This window comes from Pseudorasbora parva, chromosome 15 (genome assembly GCF_024679245.1).
Source record: "Pseudorasbora parva isolate DD20220531a chromosome 15, ASM2467924v1, whole genome shotgun sequence".
Lineage (NCBI taxonomy): Eukaryota > Metazoa > Chordata > Actinopteri > Cypriniformes > Gobionidae > Pseudorasbora > Pseudorasbora parva.
In genome coordinates this window covers 1,364,360-1,390,144 of record NC_090186.1, presented here as the reverse complement: position 1 = coordinate 1,390,144, position 25,785 = coordinate 1,364,360, and the positions used below count along the sequence as shown (strand labels likewise).

The 25,785-nt window shown below is 42.3% G+C and overlaps 1 protein-coding gene across 8 annotated transcripts; it reads right to left on the bottom strand.

The window, feature by feature from the left end:
* Positions 1-1,820: 1,820 nt before the first annotated feature.
* Positions 1,821-22,436, bottom strand: syncrip (synaptotagmin binding, cytoplasmic RNA interacting protein). 8 transcript variants are annotated; one of them, XM_067416637.1, is made up of 12 exons: positions 22,281-22,420; positions 21,402-21,561; positions 14,299-14,417; positions 13,135-13,242; positions 12,947-13,060; positions 8,333-8,509; positions 8,081-8,216; positions 7,296-7,501; positions 6,953-7,102; positions 6,752-6,873; positions 4,411-4,952; positions 1,821-3,156 (listed from the first exon to the last, which is right to left on the bottom strand). In XM_067416637.1, exons 2-12 carry the CDS (start codon positions 21,547-21,549, stop codon positions 3,128-3,130), a joined length of 1,851 nt encoding a protein of 616 aa, XP_067272738.1. In that variant the 5' UTR covers positions 21,550-21,561; positions 22,281-22,420; the 3' UTR covers positions 1,821-3,127. The 8 variants fall into 8 exon arrangements, with proteins under 8 accessions (XP_067272738.1, XP_067272739.1, XP_067272741.1 ...); XM_067416638.1 differs by having other exon boundaries at positions 1,821-3,153; XM_067416640.1 differs by having other exon boundaries at positions 4,426-4,952.
* Positions 22,437-25,785: the final 3,349 nt, after the last annotated feature.

Genomic DNA, 25,785 nt, shown 5'->3' with positions numbered 1-25,785 from the left:
CAGTTGAGTATCTACAATATCCCAGATGTTTCCAACTATTAGTAAATTGTGAGAAAATTGCTATTTTAACTGAGGACCGGGATGTGTCAGCTTAGCGTTTGAGGGAGTCGCCTGTCAATCGCGTCATATCTGCGCTACCCTCGGTTTCGGCTTTTATTTGGCAGGAGCGCTTTACTCTTAGCAGTGTGAACTACTGAACGCACGGAGTAACGTCATATTTTAAACACACTTAAATGTATCTAATATGATAAACAGAGCTGCTTTACCTCATGATCATAACCGGCAGAGCGGATCAGTGCGGTTGCCGGGCAAATGTGTCCTGTTCGTCATAATAAAAGTCCCGGTATTCGCGAGGCGGGTATTTGTTTAACAATCACCCCAGCTCCTCAACACTCGGTCCTGCTCTGCTTTAGACTACAGTAACGTTAATAACCGCATGCATGAACGTGATTTCTGCCCGAGTCCTATTTTCCACCGGCTGTGATGTGAAGACCACATGCCCCAAGATGCTGCGCTCACACTGTGCATCATCAAACTACGCCTTTGTTTTGAATAGGCGCCCTCCAGTGGACGGAAAGTTGCAAAGTGCACTTTTAATGGGGCACTGGCCCTTTAAGAGTTACTGTTGATTTGAGAGATATTCTGCATTATACAGTTAATTACGTTATTGGATTCTCCAATTCAGTCCACCACAGAAATCACAGGCGCCTGATTTATCGACACCATATTGAACTCTCCAAATTAAGCCATTAAAGCCTTAAAATTGTGGAAGGTCAAATTAAGACCCAAGGAAAGCCAGAAAGCTCTTCTTAGGCCACATCCACACAAATCTTTCCCTATCCGAGCGTTATTCTCCTGCGTATACACTGGAACCGAGTGATGTAATACACATACCAGGCCAGTGTGTGGCGCTGTAATCCTGCCATTAATAACAGAAGAGTGTGGCTAGAAGGGGTACAGCAACGGTTAAAGTGAGGTAAAAATCTCACATAAATTTGCAACTTACCTGATGTGTTACACTAATGCCTACACTTACCCTAAAAATAATGCAAATTACAGTAAATTACGCAGTATTGATGAGCACATGCCCAGCGGCTGTATCCCTTCTAGCCTTTACCGTGCGGGACGAGATGACATTTTACAAAATATACGGATGGGCTGTACAGGTGAAAGCGTAAGGGTATCGTTTCAGATTTATCAACTCTGGGACGCGGACTAAAAGATCGGGCTCCTAAAATGGATGTGTGGGCGGGGCCTAAAACTCATTAAAGCCTTAAATTACGGAAGGTCAAATTAAGACCCCGGGCCACATCCACGACATATCTGCATATACATCAGTGATGTAGTGTAAACCTGCCACTGAAAAGCACTAAAAACAGAAGAGTTATGGCTAGACGGGGGTACAGCAATAGGCACGCGAGGCAATAATCTCACAATAAAATACGTTCGCAGCTTACCGGATGTGTTTTATTAATACCTACCTCAACCCTACCCTTACGATAACACAAATTAGTCATTAAATTACACAATATTAATGTGCACATGCCCAGTAGCTGTATCCCTTCTAGCCTTTACGGCGCGGGACGTGACAATGTCAAAATATACGGATGGGCTGTAAAAAACGCAAAGGTGTCGTTTCAGATTTATCCACTCAGGGACCTGGATTTAAAAATAAATAAAATAGTGTCGGGCTCCTAAAATGGCGGATATGTGTGGACGGGGCCTAAAACTCACTCAAACAACCACACACACACACACACACACACACACGTTCCCAAATCCCAGAGACGACAGCATTCTGGAAGCACAGACCACGCCGATTCATTTTACAAAATTTATTTGCAGGAATGCAAAAAACACTTGTTATGCAGCAGTACTTTTAAAACACCATTTTTCATAAAAATGGTTCGATGGTGATACAGAAATGATCGTGGAGTCAGTCATAGTCAAAAATCCAGTCAATACTTTTTAAAAGAGAGGCAAACAAAGAAAAAAAAAAGAGAGTGAAACATCAACAGAATCCCTTTAAAAACGTATAAACCCTGTACGAGCACACGAGAGAGTTACCAATAACATGCCCAAAAGGATGCATATCGTAATAACCCATCACATTAACATGTGACGGATAAAGGCAGCTACGGTGTGCCCGGTCCAATGACATCATACGCCGGTCCGGTCCGGTCGGATCGGACTCTGAACTTACCTTTAGGAGCCATGCTGAGCTGTGCATGTCCAGGTGGCACAGTACACAAAGGGATAGTGTTGGTTTCAAAACGGATCAAAATGCTCTTTAAATAAAGCTTTAAAATGCATTGGGGGGGCGAGGGGGTCTGAGAAACGGACGCTTCTCAAGTGACCACATCCTCAGACTGACGCTTCTTTAGACTCATTACATGAGTGTCTTTCACATGCCCAGTCTGACTGTCAGCATTATTACAAAAGGACTATAATACACTAGGTACATTGGCTCTGATGTTGCCCTTGTGCATAAGTTGAATATAAAAAGCCCTGCTTGCATTAGGTCTCCGTATGTACAGTACAGATAGGGCAGTTTCAGCCTCCAGGATGAGGTAGTTAACCAACCCTTTCCAAAAAAGAAAATCCTAAAAAAGGAAAAAGGGGTTCCGAAAAGAACCATTTCACCTGGAATGCCTGGTCAAAAAAAATCACACCAGGTTACAACTGAGAGAGAGGAGAAATCAACGCAAGACTCGAGCTCATCCTCATGATCAGCCTGTTTTAAAAATGCACAAAAATATACATCAAAAGCTCCTCCAAGCCACTTCAAACATCTACAAAGTGCAAAAATACATGTAACGTTTAAGGATAAAACTCCTTTTGGGCTACTCGACCTCCAAAAAGTATAGCATGTCATGACACAAGGGTTCTGGGACATTCTTATAAACTTAAAAATAACAAATTAAATACAAAAAAAAAAAAAAAAAAAACAATACACAAAGAGTCCAAACAGGTCTAACGGTGACTCTGCGGTGGTGATGGCAATCTTGGAGGCAGAGCGGGAGAAGATATGCTTCCGTAAGGCAGGATCTGAGACGGACCGTGGAGCGGACCTTACCATCATCATCATCATCATCATCACTTCAGAGCTAGTCTTCACTGGGACATGTCAGGACCAGCCTCGACCCCTTTTCCCTGCTAGCCAGGTAACAAAAGGAACACAAATTAGAGGAGCGTTAACAATGAATGCAACACAAAGGAAAAAGAAATCACACAAACGACCGCGAGGATGTCAAAGAGAGAGAGGGGAAGCAGGAAGCATTCGCTAGAGACTCTACCGACGCGCTCGGGCATGCACAGGTCAAAAACAAGCAGGGTTAACAGATAGACGAAAGAGGGAAAACAAAGGCATGCTAAGACCCCCCCCGCTCGCTCAATTTGGGACAGACGTGCAAGTGTGTGCGAAAGGACGCCTCGCATCAAATTGTGCTTTCATTGAGTTTGTGTCCTCGTGGAGCTTCTCTTGGAGAGAAGGTGAGGCGAGAATGGGTGAGTGGAGAGAAGGGATGCGGACGAGTTCAATTTGGGCATGCAGAGTGAGGAAGCGGCACGTTTCTACAAGGCAAACCTTTAGTCCTTTTCTTCCACAAGGAGCCATAAATTTGTAGGCAATTTGAAGAGAGAATTTGCCGAAACATGAATTTGAAACACAATTTGAGTTTTTTGTACACTGGTGCGTGTATGTTTATTCAAGCAGACAAACAGCAAAGAATACAAGCCAAAATGTAAAGCCAAAAAATAAAGGAGCAAAGTCCTTTTTGTTTCTTTTTTCCTCTGTTTTAAACGTTCCCCCCGAAAAAAAAACAAGACACGCTATTTTAACTAGCATTATCTTTTTTTGTAACATACAAATAGCAATTTCTTTTTTTTTCCTCTTTGAATACAAGTTTAAGAGACAGTGATTTTTTTTTCCTTTTCATTTTTCGTCTTTTTTTGTTGTTGTTGTTGTTGCTGTTACCTACTTAAGACATGAAGAGCAAACTTCCTATGAACACACATGGTACTATAAAGCCAAATAGACAGATTGAGCACAAAAAAAGGCAAATTTAAAAATTTCAATCCCGATTTTTTTTTTCTTTTTAAAAGTAGGAAACGACTTCCAAAACAAAACATAACCAAAACAGTTCGGCAAGAAGCAGGTGGGAGTGACTACTGATCGAGTCCAAGCGGATTCTTAAAATATGTACAAAAAAAACCCGCCAGGAGGAGGACACAGGCAACCGTTAATGGATTTGAGGGCCAATCAAGTCTCTATAAAAAGGTTTTGTTTTTTGTTTTACTGGAAAGAAAACAAAAACAAAAAAAAAAAAAAGCCCTACATTCTCTACTTCCACTGTTGCCCAAAAGAATCCTGATAAAACTCCTGGTTGTCAGATTTGTAACCATAGTTACCAGAATGATCGCCACCTTGCAAGGGTTGCTGTGCAATGGGTTGCGAGCCCCAGTTCTGATTAATGGTCTGGCGCCGTTTGGAATCTGGCTGGTTGTAGCCATCAGCTTTGCGCTTGCCTCCTACATTTCCACCGCGTCCACCCCGAGCACCACGTACCCCGCGCCCTCTCTGCAGAAGCCCGCCTCTGGCTCCTCCGCGTGGGCCCCGGCTGGGCCCCGGCCCCCCTCCGGCCCCGCCCCGCGGTGGGAAGCCCGTCCGGCCCCGTGGAGCGCTGGCCCCTCTGGCCCTCGGAGACGATCCCCCTCGAGCCCCGCCGCGCCCTCCTCGGCCTCGAGCCGGCGCCTGGAAGTCATCGTAGCCGAAGTACGGGTCGTCGTAGCCGCCCCTGTAGTTATGGTAATCGTAACCATAGTAATCGTAGTAATCTTCGTAGCCGTAATAGTCGGGGGGGTAGGAGTAACCACCGCGGCTCGCACCCCTGCCCCGGCCCCTGGCAGGCGGCGGCATTTGAGGAGGGCCGTAGTAGTAGTAATCATCATACCTGTGAGAGAAGACGGGCACGATTATAATCACACCAGATTCAGGCAAATCAACGCTGTCCAGCTCCAAACCTCAAACACACACAGAGCTCCAGACGAGCACGATTTGGTAACGCTGGGGGGATTTTTATATTATAAATTGACTTTTGCATTTATAGGTGCAATTATCAAATGTAAATCTTACAGTGAAGCTCTGAGCTTGAATTGAGAGTAGGGTTGGGTACCGTTAACATTTTAATCGGTAACAGTATCTTATAAGTGCGGTAACTAACCAGTGATAGACCGATATATCCGTTTCCCGATATTTAAGCAGTTTCCTAGCCTGACGTGTTCATACTCCAGTCAGAATATGAGTCTGATGCTCATTGGGCTGTGATTATGGGGCGTTTCAACCCAACCAGGAAAGACCTCGATTGGACAGATCGACAACCAATCAGAGCAGTAGAGCGACGCATAACGTTAGCTGTCAAATGTCAACAGAACTCAATGCACTGACCCAGGAATGTGAATTTTAACAGGCAACCTCGCTAAAAAAAACCCATTTAACCCCCCAAACGCCATTTTTTTCCTGGAGAACAATATTTAGAGTACTAGAAAAAGTGAGAAGCTCTTTTAACGTTCATTCGCACCAGACGTGAATGAAGGGATAATCGCGAGTGATTTACATGTCAAGTCAGCGCACAGACAAATTGATATTGAGCGGCGCAAATCAAGCAAGATTAAAAATCTGAACTTTGGCGGACACCCACTCCTGTTAACCAATCAGGAGCTTGCTCTGGCAGCGACAACAATGAGGAAAAAAATAATACGTGGAGACCTGGAGCTGTAGATACATCGTCATACTTTATAGAAACAGAAATAAAAGGATCTTGCTTGGAAGAAAGTGATTGAGCAGCTCACAGTCTGGTAAATTGTAAAAAATGCTCTTTACTCAATGTGAGGGTCATACATAGGGTGATTTCTGGGTGAGTGGGACACTTTTTGCCATTGAGATGACTTGGAAAAGTATCAAAATTACCCTGAATTCAACATATTGAGACTACAATTGACGCAAATTTGCATCTGTGCGAATGAAGCGAGTGAACTCAAAATGTTCACGCGTCCAACTACGCCCAATTTATTTGCTTCATTCGCATCTGGTGTGAACGCCCCATTAGTGCTGGAATTTAACTCTCAAAAGGTTGCACAAACCCTGAGATCAACAATGTAGAAACACTGGACTATGTCTGCCCAATCCCATGGTTAGAGTCAGTGTCACCACATTAAACCCATGGTGAATGTTGGAGATTTGTGGAGTGAAAAGCCTTCTGTATCTCGTTAGCTCATGGCTCAATGATTCTCCTGGTCTCCAGGTCAGCGCTGTACGATCTGATCTGTTTATAACAGTATTCTGGGATGAATTTGAACATTTCCACTAAATCTCGCAGTGATGTTATTAATACAGCGGTGAATTCAAGCCTTTTTAGTGCTGTGTTGTAACGGCGTCACATGATCGGGACCTGTCCGCGAGTAAACCCGAGCTCATGCTGCACTATTATTGCTCAGGCTGATTGGTCTGCACTGCGCCGCTCAAACGAGTGGTTTGGTCGGCTTCACTTTTGATTTGTTAGTCATTTTTCATATGCAACCTATCAGTTGGGGAACTTGGTGTTGGCACCAGTGCGAAAAAAATTAGGGTCACAAAATGCAACCAGTCGGTCTCAGTCTAGAGCCCTGCACACCTGATCAAGGTTTTCAGGATGATTTGAGTGTGTTGGAGCTGAAATATGCAGAGCCCTCCAGGTATAAATCCATAACTCACATTTGCGTCTTCGCTGCTTGGCGCTGTGCCTTCCTCTCTTTCCGCTTCTGGTCTGGTGGTTTGGCAAACACTATCTCAATGTGTTCTCCCTCTAAATCTTTGCCGTTCATTTCCGCTAGCGCCTGCGAACAAACCACGCGTGTCAAACCACTGTAATGACCACTCAAAGAAACAACACTTCCCATCCAAAAGCGCTCTCACCTTGACCGCTCCATCCCTCTCGTCGAAGTGAATGAAGGCGTAGTCTTTCAGTTTCTTTACTCGCTCCAGTTTGCCAAACTGGCCGAAAGCTTTTTCAAGTATTTCCTCGGTGACGCTGTTCGCCAGGTTCCTGACAAACAACACTTTCACCTAGAAGCAGATGAGAGGAGAACGTGAGCTCCCTAGATATAAAGACCGATCCTTAAGTGTTTAGATCCTTTGGATAATTCATCAAGTCCTCTAGAACAGCACCATTAACCCATCATCTGCACAGCCAGGCTGAAGCACATGGCGGATTGGCTCTACCACATGAGAAAGTGATCCAGGTGGACCATGTTCTGACCTTCGCCATGACCTCCGGGTCAGGATCCTCAATGGGGTCGGCCCATTCGACGGTGACCACATTGCCCCAGACCTTCACCTTCCCGCTCATGAGCCTCCGTCGAGCCTGCGCCGCTGTTTTGTGGTCCTCGTACTCCAGAAAACAGAAGCCCCTGTTCTTTTTCTTATCATCCGGCTGATGGTAAAGGATTACGTCAGTAAGACCCTCTAACAAAAAAAGACAAAACAACACATTAAATACATCTTTAAAGAACCCAAATAAACGAAGCAGATGCGCAGGAATGCACCCTCATTTAACCACTTACTATCTGCAGACACGTACAGCTTAGCGTCTCTACTTTCTGGAGAAATGCATCACGTTGGCATTCGTTTTAGACAAAGTAATGCATTTACACTAAATTACTCTGGTGCCATTTCCACCTGGATTTGGCCGACCCAAATTGAAAAGCTTCCCTTCAGGACCATTTAAATAAATCTTGGATACATCATGAGACAGACAAACTTATTTTTTCCATCATTTTCTGAAATTTAGAGTTATACACTTTCAAAAATAAATGTATAAAAAGCACAAAAAAAACCACACCACATGTCTTTGTTCTTACATGTTAATGACTTTGAGCAGTGTTTATGTAACTTCAAAGGGTTTCCTGTAAAATGACACCAACATTTTGAACTTAGAGACACTGTATGCGTGTGTATGGGAGGCTTTTTAATTTGGGTCGGCCAAATCCAGGTGGAAATCCCAAAAATGGTCCAGAAGGTAAGAGGTTAAAAGGCAAAGCTCACCTGTGACTTTGGAAAACTCTTCAACAATCTGTTCTTTTGTCTTGCTCTTGGGAATGGAGCCCACAAAGAGTCTGTTGTTTGCCACTGATATACACACGCCGATGTGTTTGCCCGAGCGAATTTCATGATTGTTACACTGAGAGGAGAGAAACAGAGATTGAGTATGTGTTGCATTTGTAAAGGCATGCCTCATCACTGCCCCACACCCAAATGAGGTGAACTGGAAACTGGCGAATGGTGTGCAGGTCTTACTAGCTTGACGGCCTCCTGCGCGGCCTCTTTAGTGCAGAACGTGAGGAAGGCATAGCCCCGGTTCAGGCCGCTCAGAGGATCCATCATCAGACGCAGGTCCCAGATCGGCCCTGCCTTCTCAAACAGAGGCACCAGCTCATCCTCAAACAAATCCCTCGGGATCTTCCCCACGAAGATCTGCAGAGCGGAGAGAAGTCAGTGAGACGGATCAGAGCTCATCTAAACACCACACAGAGCAGTCGCGGAGCTTTCTCAATACTAACGGTATGCGCACAGATCTTAAGACCCACGAAGACGAGGCGAGTAAAAACCAAGAGCCAGTTTCTGTTGAAGCCAATACGGAAGAGACTGCAGTTCCTCAATGGCCACTAGAGCGGCTCCAGGAGGAGCAGAATCTCACTGAGCTCATGTTAAAATGCCCAACTTTACAGCAGAAAAAACATGTTTACAGCCTGGTACAAATTGTGGTTCTGGTCTATACGGCTAATTTTGCTAAAGTTTCCCCAACACCGGAGGCCACTTTGATTGACAGGAGGCTGTCTGTTAGGGTGTACTCACACTAGCCAGTTTGAACCTTGCTCGAGTGCGTTTGACCACCAAAGCGCGGTTCGTTTGACTAGTGAGTGCTCCGAACCGTGCCCGGGCGCGGCTCGATTAGCCGGCCCTGGCCCGCTTGGAACAGGTGGACCAGAGCACGGATCAGTTGGACTCGGGCGCATGCAGTGTGAGCGCTAACCGTGCTGGAGTCCGTAATCAAAGCTGCAAAGTCCTTGCTGCACTTCTGCTGGTACCTTACAAACCTCCTTATACGAGCAGCACGATTACGTGAAAATGTTCACGCCGCGCTTCCTGTTTATCCCGAAACTGTCGCACCATAATGACGTAAGCGTGCCGGCCAGAGGGGGAGTGGGGAGGGGGGACAATCGTACTCGGGCCCGGTTCATGGCAACCGTGCCTGGTGTGAGTACACCCTTAGTCATCACCTAAGCTCCGCCCACAGCCCGCCTCTTTGCCCATTTTCTGTTATGCGAGCGATTACTAGCTGCCAAAATGGCGACGGCCGGCTCGTGTCTAATTTACGCTTCAGAACGGCTCTTCAGAATCCTATAGGGTGATGTCATGGACACTACAACCATATTTTTTTACGGCCTATGTGGTAAAAACATGAAGACGCCGGAGAGCTGCTTCATATTAGAAACTGAAGTTGTACCCCTAACTGAAAGCGACACTGACACGGTTTAATACCGTAAAGCTGCTAGTTTAAAGCAATGAATAAACAAACATGTCTGGAGTGAAGACATATCCACATCTCTATGATCAGATGCTTTCCATCTGCACTGATTGGTGGTCTCACTGATGTCATTTCGGCCGTTCGGTAACAGTATTTCAGACCCACTTTATATTAGGTGGCCTTAACTACTATGTACTAACATTGTAATTAATCATTTGATGGACTTGTGAACCTACATGTTTTTACATTGTACTTAATATTTTTAAAATACCTGCTTGTACTTACATCTGTAATTAATTTCTGTAGTTACCTTTGTAATTAGACAGTTGGCAGTTCCCTTACACCGAACCTTAGCCTTAAAGCTTGCCGTACCTTTTAACATCTGAGAGCATCTGTTAGAGTTTAGAGCGGACAGATGCTCTCGAACACAGCGGCTGTCAGATCTCAGCGGTAACAGAGTTACTCCAGCACAGTGGCCATAAGTCATCATTCAGACAGCCTTTGAAGACACCTGATCTGGGGCCAGCTGTTCAAGAGTTTCATCCGGACCCGAATGATCTGGATGTTTAGCCGTCCAGGATCAGGTAATCCATCAGACGTTTGTGCCGGGGTTTCAAAGCAAAATTTGATTGGATCAGCCTGACCCAAACACACTTTTCCAGATTACTACATCTGGTAGACTAGTGCTCTACGGAGCCCCTACAGGGACATGGCGATGGGAAGACAAACAGATGGGAGGGGGGAACGTGTGTAGACTAACTGCATCGCTCACAGATCAACCAGTCAAAAGTTCTCTCTTATGATTGTGCTATAGTAGTTTTACAAACACTGATAAAACACTTTCAATTAAACATTTTTTATTGATATTTACAGCTGTTGGGGATTATTTCCTGGCGACTAAATCTCTTTACTGTAGGCTACGGAGAGGCTCAATGTCTGCTTCTAAACGTAACCGCTAAAATTAATCGAGAGCATAATGTGTATATTACATCATATAAATGTTGTTTTAGCCAATTTTAAAGCTTTATCACATTTTGGTCCTCTTCTGCTGGGATCAGTATAATCCTGATTTTTGGTGATAAAGGTGTCCCAGGCATAAGGGCTGTGCATCACCAATAATGATTTAATAACGATATGATCACTTTGGCATTTAAAGGTCTTTTGAGCAGAGTTTAGTAACTATCTGTTCAACTATAGAGAAACTGTCAACAATGCTCAATGATAACAAAACTTAAAACATTCCATAAAAGTAAAAACTAACAACTCCTCTCATCCATTTTGAATTATGGTTGTATCGATTTTCTGAGCACAGCCAGTCATATTACAATGTTTAGAACAACAAACTGATGATTTGGTCCAGATCAAAACTGGATTGTGATTAGGCATGTGCCGATATCAATTTTTCATGTTGCGATTAATTGATGAAGTTTTATCACGGTATACGATATTATCACGATATTGAAATAAGTTGCAAAAAAAAGTGTTGCCATAGCATAACAGCTTTAAGAACTACTTTTGTAAGAACAAAAATAACTGAATGTTTAAATACAATAATACACCAAAAATATATACAGATCTGGAAAAAAATGAGACCCCTCATTGAGAAACCAATGTTAAGTGGTCTCTTGATATTTTTCAGAGCTGTAAAAGTACAATTTTCAAACAGATTAAAGTGCAAAAGAATTAGGCAATAAAGAACAACAGGTAACAAATTACAATAAGGTCTCATTATTTAATGCATTAACTAAGATTGAGCAATAGCTACATTTGGTACAGAAAGTATAATGTTTTTGGTAATGTTAGTTAAGAAATACTGATCATTGTTAGTTTTATCTTAGGTCCATTAAAAAAGTTATTTTGATTTTGATTTTAATGTTATTAAAATGTAACATAAAGAATTAATCATTCTATGTTAATTTCTTAAAGTATTTTTCATTGTCAGTTTGGTAATAATGAATTAACATGTTAACTAATGAAGTCGTATCAAAGTTTTACTGAACAAAAACAAATAATCAGAACAGTTCTAGGCCTAATTATTAGGGCATGTTGTAGTCCAGATTAAAGCATAAAAATGTTTAAGTTTGAAAATAAATAGCCTATTAAGTCTTTAAGTATTAAGTATTTGGTGCTGTGATGAACAACATTGAGATTACAAACAACGAATGGCTGTTTTAAAAACTACACGCGTTTTTTGTTTGTTTGCTGGTTTCCGGGGTAACCGCTTCATTCTGCAGTTCATCAGCGCCCTCTGCTGTCACTGAGCAGCACTTCAGCAGCGCGTCTCCTTCACCGGTTCATCAGCGCCCTCTGCTGTCACTGAGCGGCACTTCAGCAGCGCGTCTCCTTCACCGGTTCAGTCATGTGCAAACGCATGTTGGGCTTGTTTATATCTGAGCGCGTGTCCCTTTGACGCAGAATACAGCAGTGTTGAGCATTTATACGGTTGTTGATGGGCAAAGTATTCTTGAATGCATCATAAAAAAATTATAAATTATTAATAAATTATTATTTACGATATTTTAAAGTGCCCACGATAACAATATCGTGCATATTCATTATCGTGATAAATCGCATTATCGAAAATCGGCACATGTCTAATTGTGATCTAATATGATTTCTGAATCTCTCTTCTTTTAAACGCCCCATTTTCAAGATTTAACCTAACCCAACCAAATAGCCAAAATACAACCAGATTGCTTTTGAACTGGTCCGTATTGCTTAAAGGGATACTTCACCCAAGAATGAACATGACCCCATGATTTACTCATCCTAGGTGTGCATGGCATTCTTCTTTCAGACACAGAGTTATATTAAACATGTCCTGCCTAATCCAAGCTTTATTATGGCAGGCCAAATCTTGAAGCTCATAAAATTGCATCCATCCATCCATCCATCCATCCACCATATAACTGCTCCAGATGGCTCCCGGGGTTAATACAGGCCTTCTGAAGCGAATCAATGGGTTTGTGTGAGTGACATCCATATTTAACATGTTATAAAGTAAAACATCTAGTTTACCACAGCACCATGTGGAGCACTTTTATGATGAATGGATGCACTTATAATGATATATGCACCTTTATGATGGACTGATGCACTTTTATGATGGATGGACAACATTTATGATGGATGGATGCACTATTATGATAGATGGATGGACATTTATGATGGGCAGGTGCACTTTTATGATGGGCGGATGCACTTATGGGCTTTAAAACAGAAACAGACATTATAAAGCTTGGAAATGGACACTTAATTTAACTCTGTGACTGAAAGAAGAATGTCATATACACCTAGGAGGACTTGATGAGGAATTAAACATTGGGGTAATGGTCACTTTAGTCTGAGCTATCCCTTTAACTCCGCCTCCTGATGTGAATTACCTCCGTCCCGATGGTGGGCTGAGCTCCGGTGTAGACGGACTCCGGTGGAGGCCCGCCATACTTGCGCTGACCTGTAGTGACATCAAGGGTGTAGCCTGTTCGATCAAGCAGAGTCTGCAGAACAAGAGCAAACCAAATGAGCCAACAGGCACGCTTTACAGCACAGTCATGAAAAGGCCAAAACTCACCTTAATTTTTGCCTCGTCTGGTCCTTTAGTGGAATCTACAACTTTGGTCCCCTGTTTCTCTCTCTGCCTGTAGGTCTTCATCACGCCACAGAGAAAGGCACTTTTGTTCTGCGTTAAAGCGAGCAAGTTAGTAAAACCGTTCCCCGTGCCCAGAACCTAGGGCTGCGCGATATTGAAGAAAAACGCGATACCTTGTTAAATAATGCGATATTCAATACGATATTGCTATTAGTGTGTAAAATCTATTTAAATTATATATTCTGCACTTTTGTTCTGTTTTAAAAAGAGCAAGTTAGTAAAACCGTTCCATATTCCCAGAATCCAGGGCTGTGCAATATTGAAGAAAATTTTTAATTATATATATTTAAATTATTTAAAAACTGAAAATGATACCATTGACGTTTCAGTCTTTCTGGGGAAATAAAGCATCGCTTCAACTTCTGAAAGTGACCAGCAGTGATTTAACAGAAATGTATGTTAAAAAATGAGTGTGTGTATTTGGTAGTCTGAGTGTGTAACAAGACACGAAACCGAACTGAAGGGATCACACACTTGTGCGCACGTTTCGGTGTGTGTGTCAGACAGCACGAGACTGCAAGGAGTTGTGGACCCAATATGTACTAACATTTTAATTAATCATTTGATACAATGCACTTATTGAGTACATACATGTTTTTACATTTTAAAAATACCTGCATGCAATTACGTCTGTAATTAATTACATTTATAATTACACAGTTAGCACTTCCCTTACACCTAAACCTGCCCTTTAACACACACACACACACACACACACACACACACCTGTCCCTAACTCTACCCGTATCCACCTCAATATCAGCAGAAGTGTTTTGCAATACAATTTGAACACAGTAAGTACATTGTACTTATTTTTTGATGTAAGTCTATAGTACTTAAGGCCACCTAATATAAAGTGGGGCCGGAGTTGTTTTCACAAGTTATTGCGTTTAATAACTTTTTAACATCAATAAAGTCACATAAGTAGCAGTCATGTGCTCAGTCTATTCTCTGCTTTAGGCTGGCCTAAAACACACACTTATCACAATGTTGAAGTAGCCTATTAAAATCATTCAGATATTGCGTTATGTACATTTGCGATACTTTGATAATTTCGATATATTGCGCAGCCCTGCCAGAACTCACCTGCACATGGGACAGATCGCTCTCCTTGAACTGGACCAGAACCTGCAGTGCACCTTCCTCATTGAACTCCTTCAGCGCTTCGATGGCCCTCTCATCCAGGTCACTGTGAGCCACGAGGCCTGCGGAGAGAACCAGGGAAAGCTCAGCGGAGCCAACACACGCCACAGACGGCAGGATGCGCTTTACGGCCCGGCCAGTCAGAGAGTGAATATTCCTCAGAGTTTCTCGGAGAGAGAGTTCATGAGTATCATCATTTGGACCGGGCATCGCTACAGACTTCAGGAACGGCAGAGCTGATGACGACTTTCCAGTCGCCCAAGAATACGGGATAAACACTTCCTAAGTTATTATACTGAAGATCTCACATTTCTCTAGAGTCTTATATCTAATAGAAACGAACAATTATTATCATTGGCTGACAATTGTTGAAGGCAACATTGTGACGGTGTTGGGGCTTATTTTTGTTTAAAGGCACAATATGTAAGTATTCAGAACAGAGGCGTGTCTTAACTCTTGAGTGGGCGGAGCTTTTATTCTGCCGCGAGCGCTTTCTCTTCCACTTGTGTGTGGTTGTGTAACGCAGCACTAATTTATCATCTCTCACACACGTGAGTGTGTTAAAGTGATGTTATAATGCTACTATGAGCCACTTGTTCACACTGCAGTGAGCGAGATCATATTAGGCGGTAAAACATGGCACTCTGTGCGGTAAATCAACAATAAGCCTAACTGTGTTGAGCTGGAGAACAATCATCAGTTTCGGTCCATCAATGATCCAAACAGTGTCTAATAAACACATCAGATATTAAAGCGGCAATAGTGTTGCCATGGTTACTACACAATAACACCAGAGGGATGATGTCACTGATAGGCGACACACACACACCCCACGTGTCCTGGTTAAAAATCACTGGATTTAAACATTATTGGAAACATTTGGGATAATGTGCACAACTCAACACAATATATATAACACTGATCTAATGGATATTTTAACCCTAAAATCGTACATATTGTGCCTTTAACAGTGAGCGGTACACAGCGTGTGCTTATCTATTCTTAGTAATAGTAAAGCACCTTTACATACCATCAGCATTCAGGAAAAGGGAACTTATATCATTACAAGCCTTTGAACATCTGAAACATTTCACAAACCTCACCTTTCTTCTGAAGTGTGCATTTGTTGCCTGAACTGATGCAGACATTTCTAACTTTACCGTGCCGTCATATTCACTGTATGTAAATGAGCATTTAAATCTGGTCTCTGTTCAAGAAGACCATGGCCAATGGCTACAAACTGACCAGATTACTGAGCACTTGTGAAAAACACTATAATAGGATCACAAAGTCAAGAAGTTTCAATCTAAAGTAACTATTTTACAGATTTAAAGTTCAAGACTGTTTCAAAATTTACATTTTCCTAATGAATTTCTAATTTGGAAAAGATGTCAAATAAATGGTGTTGTTACGCAGGTGTGATTCATCATTAAATCAGAGTGTGATCACACACAGCCTACTGGCTTTACATGAGCCATCATGTTCTCCAAGATATCGATCAAAACACGACTACAGGAGTCGCACTAATGACAATCCCCATCACTAAGACCAGAGCCGCCGTCAGCAGCAGCTCACATTAAAGTTACCCATATCTGAACATTACCCCATGACTAACTCATGCTAGATGAGTATAATATTCTTCTTTCAGACGAACACAACTGGAGTTATATTAATACATGTCCTGGGGCCCTTACTAGCTTTATAATGGCAGCCCAAAAAGTGCATCTATCCATCCACCCATCCATCCATCCATCCCAAAAGTGCATCTATCTATCCATCCATCCATCCATCCTAAAAGTGCATCAGTCCATCCTAAAAGTGCATCTATCCATCATAAAAGTGCATCTATCCATCCACCCATCCATCCATCCCAAAAGTGCATCTATCTATCTATCCATCCACCCATCCATCCATCCCAAAAGTGCATCCATCCATCCATCCCAAAAGTGCATCCATCCATCCATCCATCCTAAAAGTGCATCTATCCATCCATCCCAAAAGTGCATCTATCCATCCATCCCAAAAGTGCATCTATCCATCCATCCTAGGGATGCACCGATCCGATACTCTGGATCGGTATCGGCTCCGATCTGCCATTATTTGCCGGATCGGGTATCGGACAGACAGGACCGATCCAAATTCGATACTGTGCGCATAATATTCTGTGTTATTGTTAAGCCCCAGCGCCCCACAAAAGGCACAAAAACCTTATAAAGCATCAACGATTCGTGCACTATATTATAAGTGTTCTGAAGCCATTCCATCGTTTAATGCGAGTAAATTAGTTCACGTCAATGCTTCCCTCCACTGCGGCTGTCAGTCACTCCATTCAGCTCTAAACTGTCGCGTTCGGTTACGACACTCAACACGATGAAACTTTCCAAGATTATTTATTGTTTCTGTTATTATGCTTGATCTGTAGATAACGCTCTAACGTTATGGTTTCTCAAAAAAATGGCTATCTGCTGGCGTTTATTGCTTTAAACTGTTACTTTCTACCGGGTGTCAGTTAGATCAACACTGGACTAGTTATTATATTGTTTTTCACACACCGTAACTGAAATGTTAAACTGTTAAAATAAACGGCTTATAAGAATACTGCATAGATATACTACGCGTCTATATCGTTTTAAACTTCTCGATGCGGACGGGGCGCGGTGTGACTCCGTGTTGCTTCAAGCGCATCATCCTGCGCACGGGATGCGCATAAGCGCTTTGTGCCGCTCTGTATTATGCTACTGTTGCGCTATGAAAGCCTTATTAACCTGTTAAGCTGATTTCTAAATTTTGAAAAAATCCTAAGAAATGTATACTCAGACTAAAACAAATACAGTTTGTGAATCCTTTGCACTAAAAGCATAATTATGGTCTCATTTGAAAGCAGACACTTGGCAGTTTACTGTAAAGTCAAAATGATAAAAAAATTTATAATAAAAAAAAGCTATAATAAGCTTCAAAGTTTTGTAAATTTATTAGAAATTTATTTGTGTGAAATATCTTTATGAAAATAAAATTGAAGTGGGCCTTGGAGGAATCTAGAAATGCACTACAGCTAAAGCCACAAGTCTGACCATGTTATATTTCAGATCTGAAGATGATAAATCTAAAACTCTGCATTTTATTAAACGTTTTACAAGATCGTTTCATGTGATTTTATTTTGAGATATCTCTGAAATATCAACTGATGTTTATTGCCACATCTTCTGAGCTTTCATTCTCTATTTTGCCTCTATTGTTTAGAGGTGCAAACTGCCCCATTCAGTTTGTCTCCCCGGCACACATTCACACTTCTGCGGACTGGTTATGGCTCCAATTATTATTCTTTTGTCTGCATTATAATTACTAACGATTCTCTATTCAAACTGTTCTATTCAAACCTCATTTCTAAATCAAACCTCTTACTTTACCCTCACTGAGACTCTATTGAATGCATTTCGTCCAAATAAGCATTTCAGTAGTTTTACATTTAGAAAATGTTCATAAAAATAAAGTATTTACTCAGTGGCAGGGTGCATCTAGGGCAAGCTAGCATGTTAGCTTAGCACACCAGCAAAACAACAATTTATACGATTAAAATCATGTTTTATTCAAAACTTGCTTCATATCACTTTATAATTTATAAGTCGAGTGTTTTATATAACAATATGTGATCTCATATAGCTTCGGGTCAAAAAATCTGGCAGAAAATATACAATGCTAAAAGCTATGTGGAATAGCATTGCATTATAAATATCATCTATTATAAAACCACCCAACATGGCATAAAGAACACAGACCAACCATATATTGCCGCGATTGTGTGTTTATTGTCTTAAAACGTGTCTATCTGCATAAAATAGCCATCTGACGATCGCTAGAAAGCAGCTTTGGTCATGTCAGATACTTCCTGAATGTCACATGGTGTGTCTGTTCTTCATGTGTTCCCCATGGGGTGAATTTTCAGTAGTACAGCTTTCCAGCGCCCTCCGGCTGCCAGAATGAATTGAAAACACAGCATAACACAGTCTACTGCGCTCATAATCACACATCCGCGGATTTTGGATAAAGATTGAATAAATAATACTTCTCTGTATAGAAATTTGACTCAAACATGTGAGAATCTATCAATATTTCTCCACATCTGCACACATTTGAAGTAAAAGCCCTGAGGGAAGTTGTTTTGTCGAGTGTCTTCATGATGACCAGAGAAGAGTTTTTTTATGAATGGGAGCAAATGACGCGCATATTACAATCAAAAGGTAGCGACGCCCAAGATCATATTCATAACTCCTGGCACATATTAACACATTACGGTCATTATAAGACTTTGAGAATAAAACAGAGGTAACAAAATTAAACTTTAGTCTTAGATCTTTTTAATGATGTATAGTTTGTCAAGGTAATTACTTACATCTGATAGTAATTTAGCTGATTTAAGCAAAGAGAGCTTCAGCACGTCCTCGTGACGCTTATCAGGTTAATAGCCTTTCTTGTTCTGCTCTATCTATATGTTGCTGCCTCATTAAAAATATGCATTATACATTTAAAATAAATGCAATTTCTTAGTATATAGGCCCTATTTCTATAAATATATTTACTTGTTTTTCATGAATATATTTTTTGTAACATATTTTACCCGATTCACAGCTACAGTTATTCACTTTTGTGGTTTCCTTTATTTTTTGCCAACTAAATGTTTAGATTTTATACAATTATTGTGCACTCGTGATTTTATAACTTTTGCTGCTGTATTATTCACTAATCTAATTTATTCAATTCTACACACGAAGGCTTAGAAATTCTACATAGACAAAACTGCATCGGTAACGGATCGGTTCTGGAAAAATGGTATCGGTGCATCCCTAATCCATCCATCCATCCATCCTAAAAGTGCATCCATCCTAAAAGTGCATCTATCCATCCATCCATCCCAAAAGTGCATCTATCCATCCATCCATCCCAAAAGTGCATCTATCCATCCATCCATCCTAAAAGTGCATCCATCCTAAAAGTGCATCTATCCATCCATCCATCCTAAAAGTGCATCTATCCATCCATCCTAAAAGTGCATCCATCCATCCCAAAAGTGCATCTATCCATCCATCCATCCCAAAAGTGCATCTATCCATCCATCCATCCTAAAAGTGCATCTATCCATCCATCCTAAAAGTGCATCCATCCATCCATCCCAAAAGTGCATCTATCCATCCATCCATCCTAAAAGTGCATCCATCCTAAAAGTGCATCCATCCATCCATCCATCCTAAAAGTGCATCTATCCATCCATCCATCCTAAAAGTGCATCTATCCATCCATCCTTAAAGTGCATCTATCCATCCATCCTAAAAGTGCATCCATCCCAAAAGTGCATCTATCCATCCATCCATCCCAAAAGTGCATCTATCCATCCATCCATCCTAAAAGTGCATCTATCCATCCATCCTTAAAGTGCATCTATCCATCCATCCATCCCAAAAGTGCATCTATCCATCCATCCATCCTAAAAGTGCATGTATCCATCCATCCCAAAAGTGCATCTATCCATCCATCCATCCCAAAAGTGCATCTATCCATCCATCCATCCTAAAAGTGCATCTATCCATCCATCCATCCCAAAAGTGCATCTATCCATCCATCCATCCCAAAAGTGCATCTATCCATCCATCCATCCCAAAAGTGCATCTATCCATCCATCCATCCTAAAAGTGCATCTATCCATCCATCCATCCTAAAAGTGCATCTATCCATCCATCCATCCTAAAAGTGCATGTATCCATCCATCCCAAAAGTGCATCTATCCATCCATCCATCCTAAAAGTGCATCTATCCATCCATCCATCCCAAAAGTGCATCTATCCATCCATCCATCCCAAAAGTGCATCTATCCATCCATCCATCCTAAAAGTGCATCTATCCATCCATCCATCCCAAAAGTGCATCTATCCATCCATCCATCCATCCTAAAAGTGCATCTGTCCATCCATCATAAAAGTGCATCTGTCCATCCATCCTAAAAGTGCATCTATCTATCCATCCATCCCAAAAGTGCATCTATCCATCCATCCATCCCAAAAGTGCATCTATCCATCCATCCATCCTAAAAGTGCATCTATCCATCCATCCATCCCAAAAGTGCATCTATCCATCCATCCATCCATCCTAAAAGTGCATCTGTCCATCCATCCTAAAAGTGCATCTATCCATCCATCATAAAACTGCTCCACACAGCTCAAGGGGTTAATAAAGGCCTTCTGAAGCAAATCGATGTGTGTAAAATATCCATATTTAAAACTTTACGAAGTAAAATTTCTATCTTCCGGCAGAGCAACTTGTGTAAGCAACTTGCGCAGAAAGTGCAACGCCTCTCACAGAACAAAACCCATTGCTTCGCTTCAGAAGGCCTTTATTAACCCCCGGAGCAGTGTGGAGCAGTTATATGATGCACTTTTCTGATGGATAGATGCACTTTTATGGTCTTCAAACTTTGGGCTGCCATTACAAAGCCGGGAAAAGCCAGGGCATCTTTTAATGCATCTCTGATTGTGTTCATCTGAAAGAAGAATGTAAACACCTAGGATGAGTAAATCATGGGGTAATCTTAATTTTTGGGTGAACTATCCCTTGAATACAGTAATACAAGTGTGAATGATTATCCCGGGAGCGCCGAGCCCTTTTCTCCGCCTCCACAATTAGCATCTGTTAGTGATAAGCCGTAGGGGCACATCACCTGTCCCGCCGCAGACAGCTGCCCCTATTGTCCCAGCATATGCCCAGCTGGCCCGCGTCCCCCAGGACGGACCCCCCCGCCCCCCTACACAACGGAGCCCTAATCCCTCAGGATCCCACCAGACACGCTCAATCCAGCCTTTATGTCTGTGGGCCGGTGTGTCATTGCAATTCAGCATCATTGAGCGCTGCAGTACCCATTTTGCGGTGAAACCACACAAAGTTGCCAATTACCTGCCAATTCCCTATGCAAGAAAACATGACACGTACAGTTCAAACATGCATTGAGTGGGATACAAAACAAGGATGAGTCAATTTGGAGGGTCCGAGTTTTGGCTTACCTGCTAGGTAAATTTCATCTAGCTTTTCAGCAACTTTTTGTGGTAAACCAGCTTCTAATAAAGTGTTGAAGTGGTCAGAATGGGTAACTGCAGCAGACGTGTCCATTGGTTCTTCTGTACCATTCCCATTAATATGTTCTGTGGCCATGTCTCCAGAAATCTGTTCAAATGCAATGAGCCAAATTATTGCAGGTTTGGGTAGACAGTTACACAAATTGAGTATAGGGTTCATCCAGGTCGTTTTAGCCTGCATGCAATGCTAAATAAATCACATTTAATCTGTTTTAACACAATTAAACACCTAGAGGGGATATTTTCCTCACTCCAACATTAGGAGTGTGTGCTCGGCTCATTATAAACTCCAGAGGTGGTGTTAAACCGCATGTGTGTGTACTCACACACACATTAATAAAGCGGCTAAAAACACACGTGCGCGCGGCGTGTCCCAGGCCCTGCACAGCTAACCTTACACACAGATCAAAATCACCCTTAAATCTGCTACAACACGACAAAAAACATGCCTTTAACGCATATTCCACATAGAAAACCTATAAATAAACCTTTCAGCGTGTTAGATCTGAGTCAGGCGCGTTCGGTCAGTCAATGTAGCATTAGCATTAGCAGCGTGACCCACACACACTCACATCATGAGCGAATTTAGCACACACACGCTGTATTTACAACTAAAACACTCCGCTGAGGATATTTACGCGTTATTTGTGTTTTAAAGGCCTGCTCTTGCGAGGCTAGCGCGTGTTTAGCGTGTCCGGTAAAACCCCTCCCCCCGCGCCCAGCACATTGTTTCCAAACACCGGTAAAATAACGCCCTGCGCTGCGAGAAACGCCACGGAAACGCGCCGCGAGGGCCCGCGTGCTCACCTGATGATGTTTGGCTGGTCTGATCGGGTCGGTTTGTGTTGAATTGTGTGTTCTGGGGGCGGGTAAACGACTCCCCGGCGGAGCTCCGCTTGATTCCCAATAATGTAAAATGGCGGGCGGCGCTGCTCACGCGCGCGGTGCTCCCTATCAACTGGCTCTGTCGCGCGCGCGCATCGATGGGGTTTCTGACGCAGCCGATCACGGGCTGGCCTTTCTCGGGAGGGCGGGAGAAGACGAAGAATATAACAAAAGCGTAATAATAATAGAGTACACGAACAACTGGCAATACACGATAGTTATCTCCAAACGCGTTCTTTTTAATGAGTGAATGGCTCATACCTCTGAGGTTGATATCATGGCGAATTCATGCAAGGAGCCAAACTATAACAAAGTAACCCAAATAACTACACTTGCCTCGTTCAAAACAATTAGCATCATGTATTTATGTCCTTTACTTAAGAATGCTTATCAAATCTAAATGTGATGAGCAGCCGCCAACGTTGCTGTCAATCCGATACCTACGTGTAAAACTAAAATAATTAGCAAAATCTTACATTATAATCTTTACAGACGCTTTCTGCTCACTGATCTAATGTGTTATATATGATCCTGGACCACAACATTTATTTTTGAATAAATAAGCTTATTGTATGGTTTGTCAGGATAGGACGATATTTTACCCGAAAATGGGCAAGCGTAAGGATTTGAGCGAGTTTGGCCAGATTGTGACGGCTAGACGACTGGATCAGAGCATCTCCAGAACTGCAGCTCTTGTGGGCTGTTCCCGGTCTGCAGTGGTCAGTATCTATCAAAAGTGCTCCAAGGAAGGACCAGTGGAGAACCGGCCACAGGGTCATGGGCGGCCAAGGCTCATTGATGACCGTGGGGAGCGAAGGCTGGCCCGTGGGGTCCGATCAAACAGACGAGCTACTGGAGCTCAAACTGCTCCAGAAGTTAATGCTGGTTCTGATAGAAAGCTGTCAGAATACACAGAGCAGCTCAGTTTGAGGCGTATGGGGTGACCTCTGACCCCTGACCCCGCCGAGAGCACCAACAGTGGCACGTGAGCATCAGAACTGGACCACGGAGCAATGGAAGAAGGTGGCCTGGTCTGAGGAATCACGTGTTCTTCTACATCACGTGGATGGCCGTGTGTGTGTGTGTGTGGCTTACCTGGGGAACACATGGCCCCAGGATGCACTTTGGGAAGAAGGCGAGCCGGCGGAGGCAGTGTGATGCTTTGGCCAATGTTCTGCTGGGAAACCTTGGGTCCTCCATCCATGTGGATGTTACTTTGACACGCTCCACCTACCTAACCCATTGTGACACTTTCCCCCAGGTGTCAGGTCTGAGGCTCACCTGAACATGTAAGCTAAAGAACAGGACAGCATACAATTGTTTCCGGGCGTTTCCTCCAAGGAGGCAAGGAGATAATCCATATTGCAAAAATAAAACAACGCAAATATTACAAAATATGACACTGTCCGACAGCAAAACCAGTAAAGGTCAGGGTTAGGTTTGATGGGGGATAACTGAGAATCAATGGGGAAAAGTCATGTGGGCGGAGGCGATGCTTCCATCATGCTACGATTGGATATGATTAGTTAGTGTAATAAATGCCACCTCTTAATTTCGTGTGTGTTCATCTGAACACTATACAAATGCTGGGTTTGAAATATGGACAAACCAAACCTTTGTTTTAAATGTTTTAATTAAAGGTTAATCCCAACCATTGGGTTTGTCCATATTTGACCCAAAATGGGTTGAAATAACCCAGCATTTTTTAGAGTGAATAAACAACGATGGGAAGACTAATTAAGTAATCAACTCACCTTAGACATTGCCAAAATCACACTTGAAATACCCTGAAGACATGATGACCGTGGGGTTTTTAGAGAGCAATCCGCTTGGTGGAATGAAGGTCATCTGTGTGTGTGTGACATGGTAAATGGTAAATGGACTGCATTTATGTAGCGCTTTTATCCAAAGCGCTTTACATTTTGCCTCACATTCACCCATTCATACACCGACGGCGATGTCAACCATGTAAGGCTCATCCGGCTCGTCGGGAGCAGCTGGGGTTAGGTGTCTTGCTCATGGACACTTCGACACTTGGTCAGGTGGAACCGGGGATTGAACCACCAACCTTCTGGTTTGTAGACAATCTTCATGAACCACTGAGCCACTGCTGCCCCCATAAAATAAAATCAGCAGTTCACAAATAAAATATATTGTTTACATTTTTACTGGAATTAATATGCATGTGCATCAATCCAATCACAAGCGGATGACCCTAAACAGGCGTAAATATAGGAGCACTTCCAGAGGCAGTCAAAGCCACGTTTAAAGGGGCGGTCACACTACACATTTCGTCCCATTGACTTTATTCATATGCATGTGAATGTGGGGGGTGAACACTTAGAATTTGGAGATAAAGGTAAATTGAACTAAAAGGAAACATATAAGTGTCTTGTGTTGCTTCCAAAGGGCAGGACTAAATGAAAAAATCTGGTATTTAAACAAAATAAGAAAAATGTAGACATCTTCCTCCTGTGCAAAAGTGTTCACCCCCGGCTCTGAATGCGTCGTGTCCTTCTGGAGCGTCAGTGAATGTTTGAACCTTTTTTAAATAGTTGTGTTTGAGTCCCTCAATCGTCCTCAGATCTCAGGATCACACACTCACTGCTGGAGAGCCTCAAATATACAGAAGATGCTGGAAAACTGAAGGATTTGAGGATTTTTATGAAGAACGCTGGTCCGTTTGACTGATCAGGACAAACAAGAGACTCAAGAACAACCATCACAAAACACACACACACACACACACACACACACACACACACACACACACACACACACACACAGCCATGTCTCATCAGTGAACGACACACAGGATTAAGAGTCAATGGTTCGTACACTTTTGAATAGGTCGTTTTTATAATTTTTTTGTCTTGTGGATTCGTTCTGTGAACAGCTTATTCAGCACAGGACTAAATAAAAAAACACATGCATTTAGTATAATCCCAATATCTATATCCCCTATTCACATATAGTATGTGAAAAGCAGTAATGAAAAGTACCAGATGACCTGCTTCGGCTGACGTTTTGAAGTGTGCATATTTACTATTATTCAGTTGATTTAAAGCAGAGTTGTATGAGAAGTGTCGTCTTTTCCTGAATAACACCTCATAACCATGGTATGAATTAATTGCTCTGTGTGTAATGAACACAGCTCTGGTTACCTCAGGATTGAGAGTTTTTTGATTAATGGTGCATTAAATAATGTCTGTGGCCATACATTATCATACACTTTTGTCAGTCAAACCTGTATGACTTTCTTTCTTCTGTGGAATATATTGTGAGAAAAGTGAAATTTCCCCCCGTCAATACAATGGAAATCAATGATTGCAAAAAAAATTATCATTTTTCAAAAAAAAAATTGGGGAAAAAATCATCTTTTATTGATTACTTTCAAGTCATTACATTTTGGAACAACCTATTTTTG

What these genes read in the sequence shown, in the direction of transcription:
- syncrip (XM_067416636.1), bottom strand. Translation starts at nt 21,549, where the DNA reads ATGGCCACAGAACATATTAATGGGAATGGTACAGAAGAACCAATGGAC. An exon ending in AGATGAAATTTACCTAGCAG is followed by an intron (nt 14,418 to 21,401) that starts GTAAGCCAAAAC and finishes TTCTCTCCGCAG; the next exon opens with GCCTCGTGGCTCACAGTGAC. An exon ending in CAAGCAGCGAAGACGCAAAT is followed by an intron (nt 4,953 to 6,751) that starts GTGAGTTATGGA and finishes CTTCTCTCACAG; the next exon opens with GTATGATGATTACTACTACT.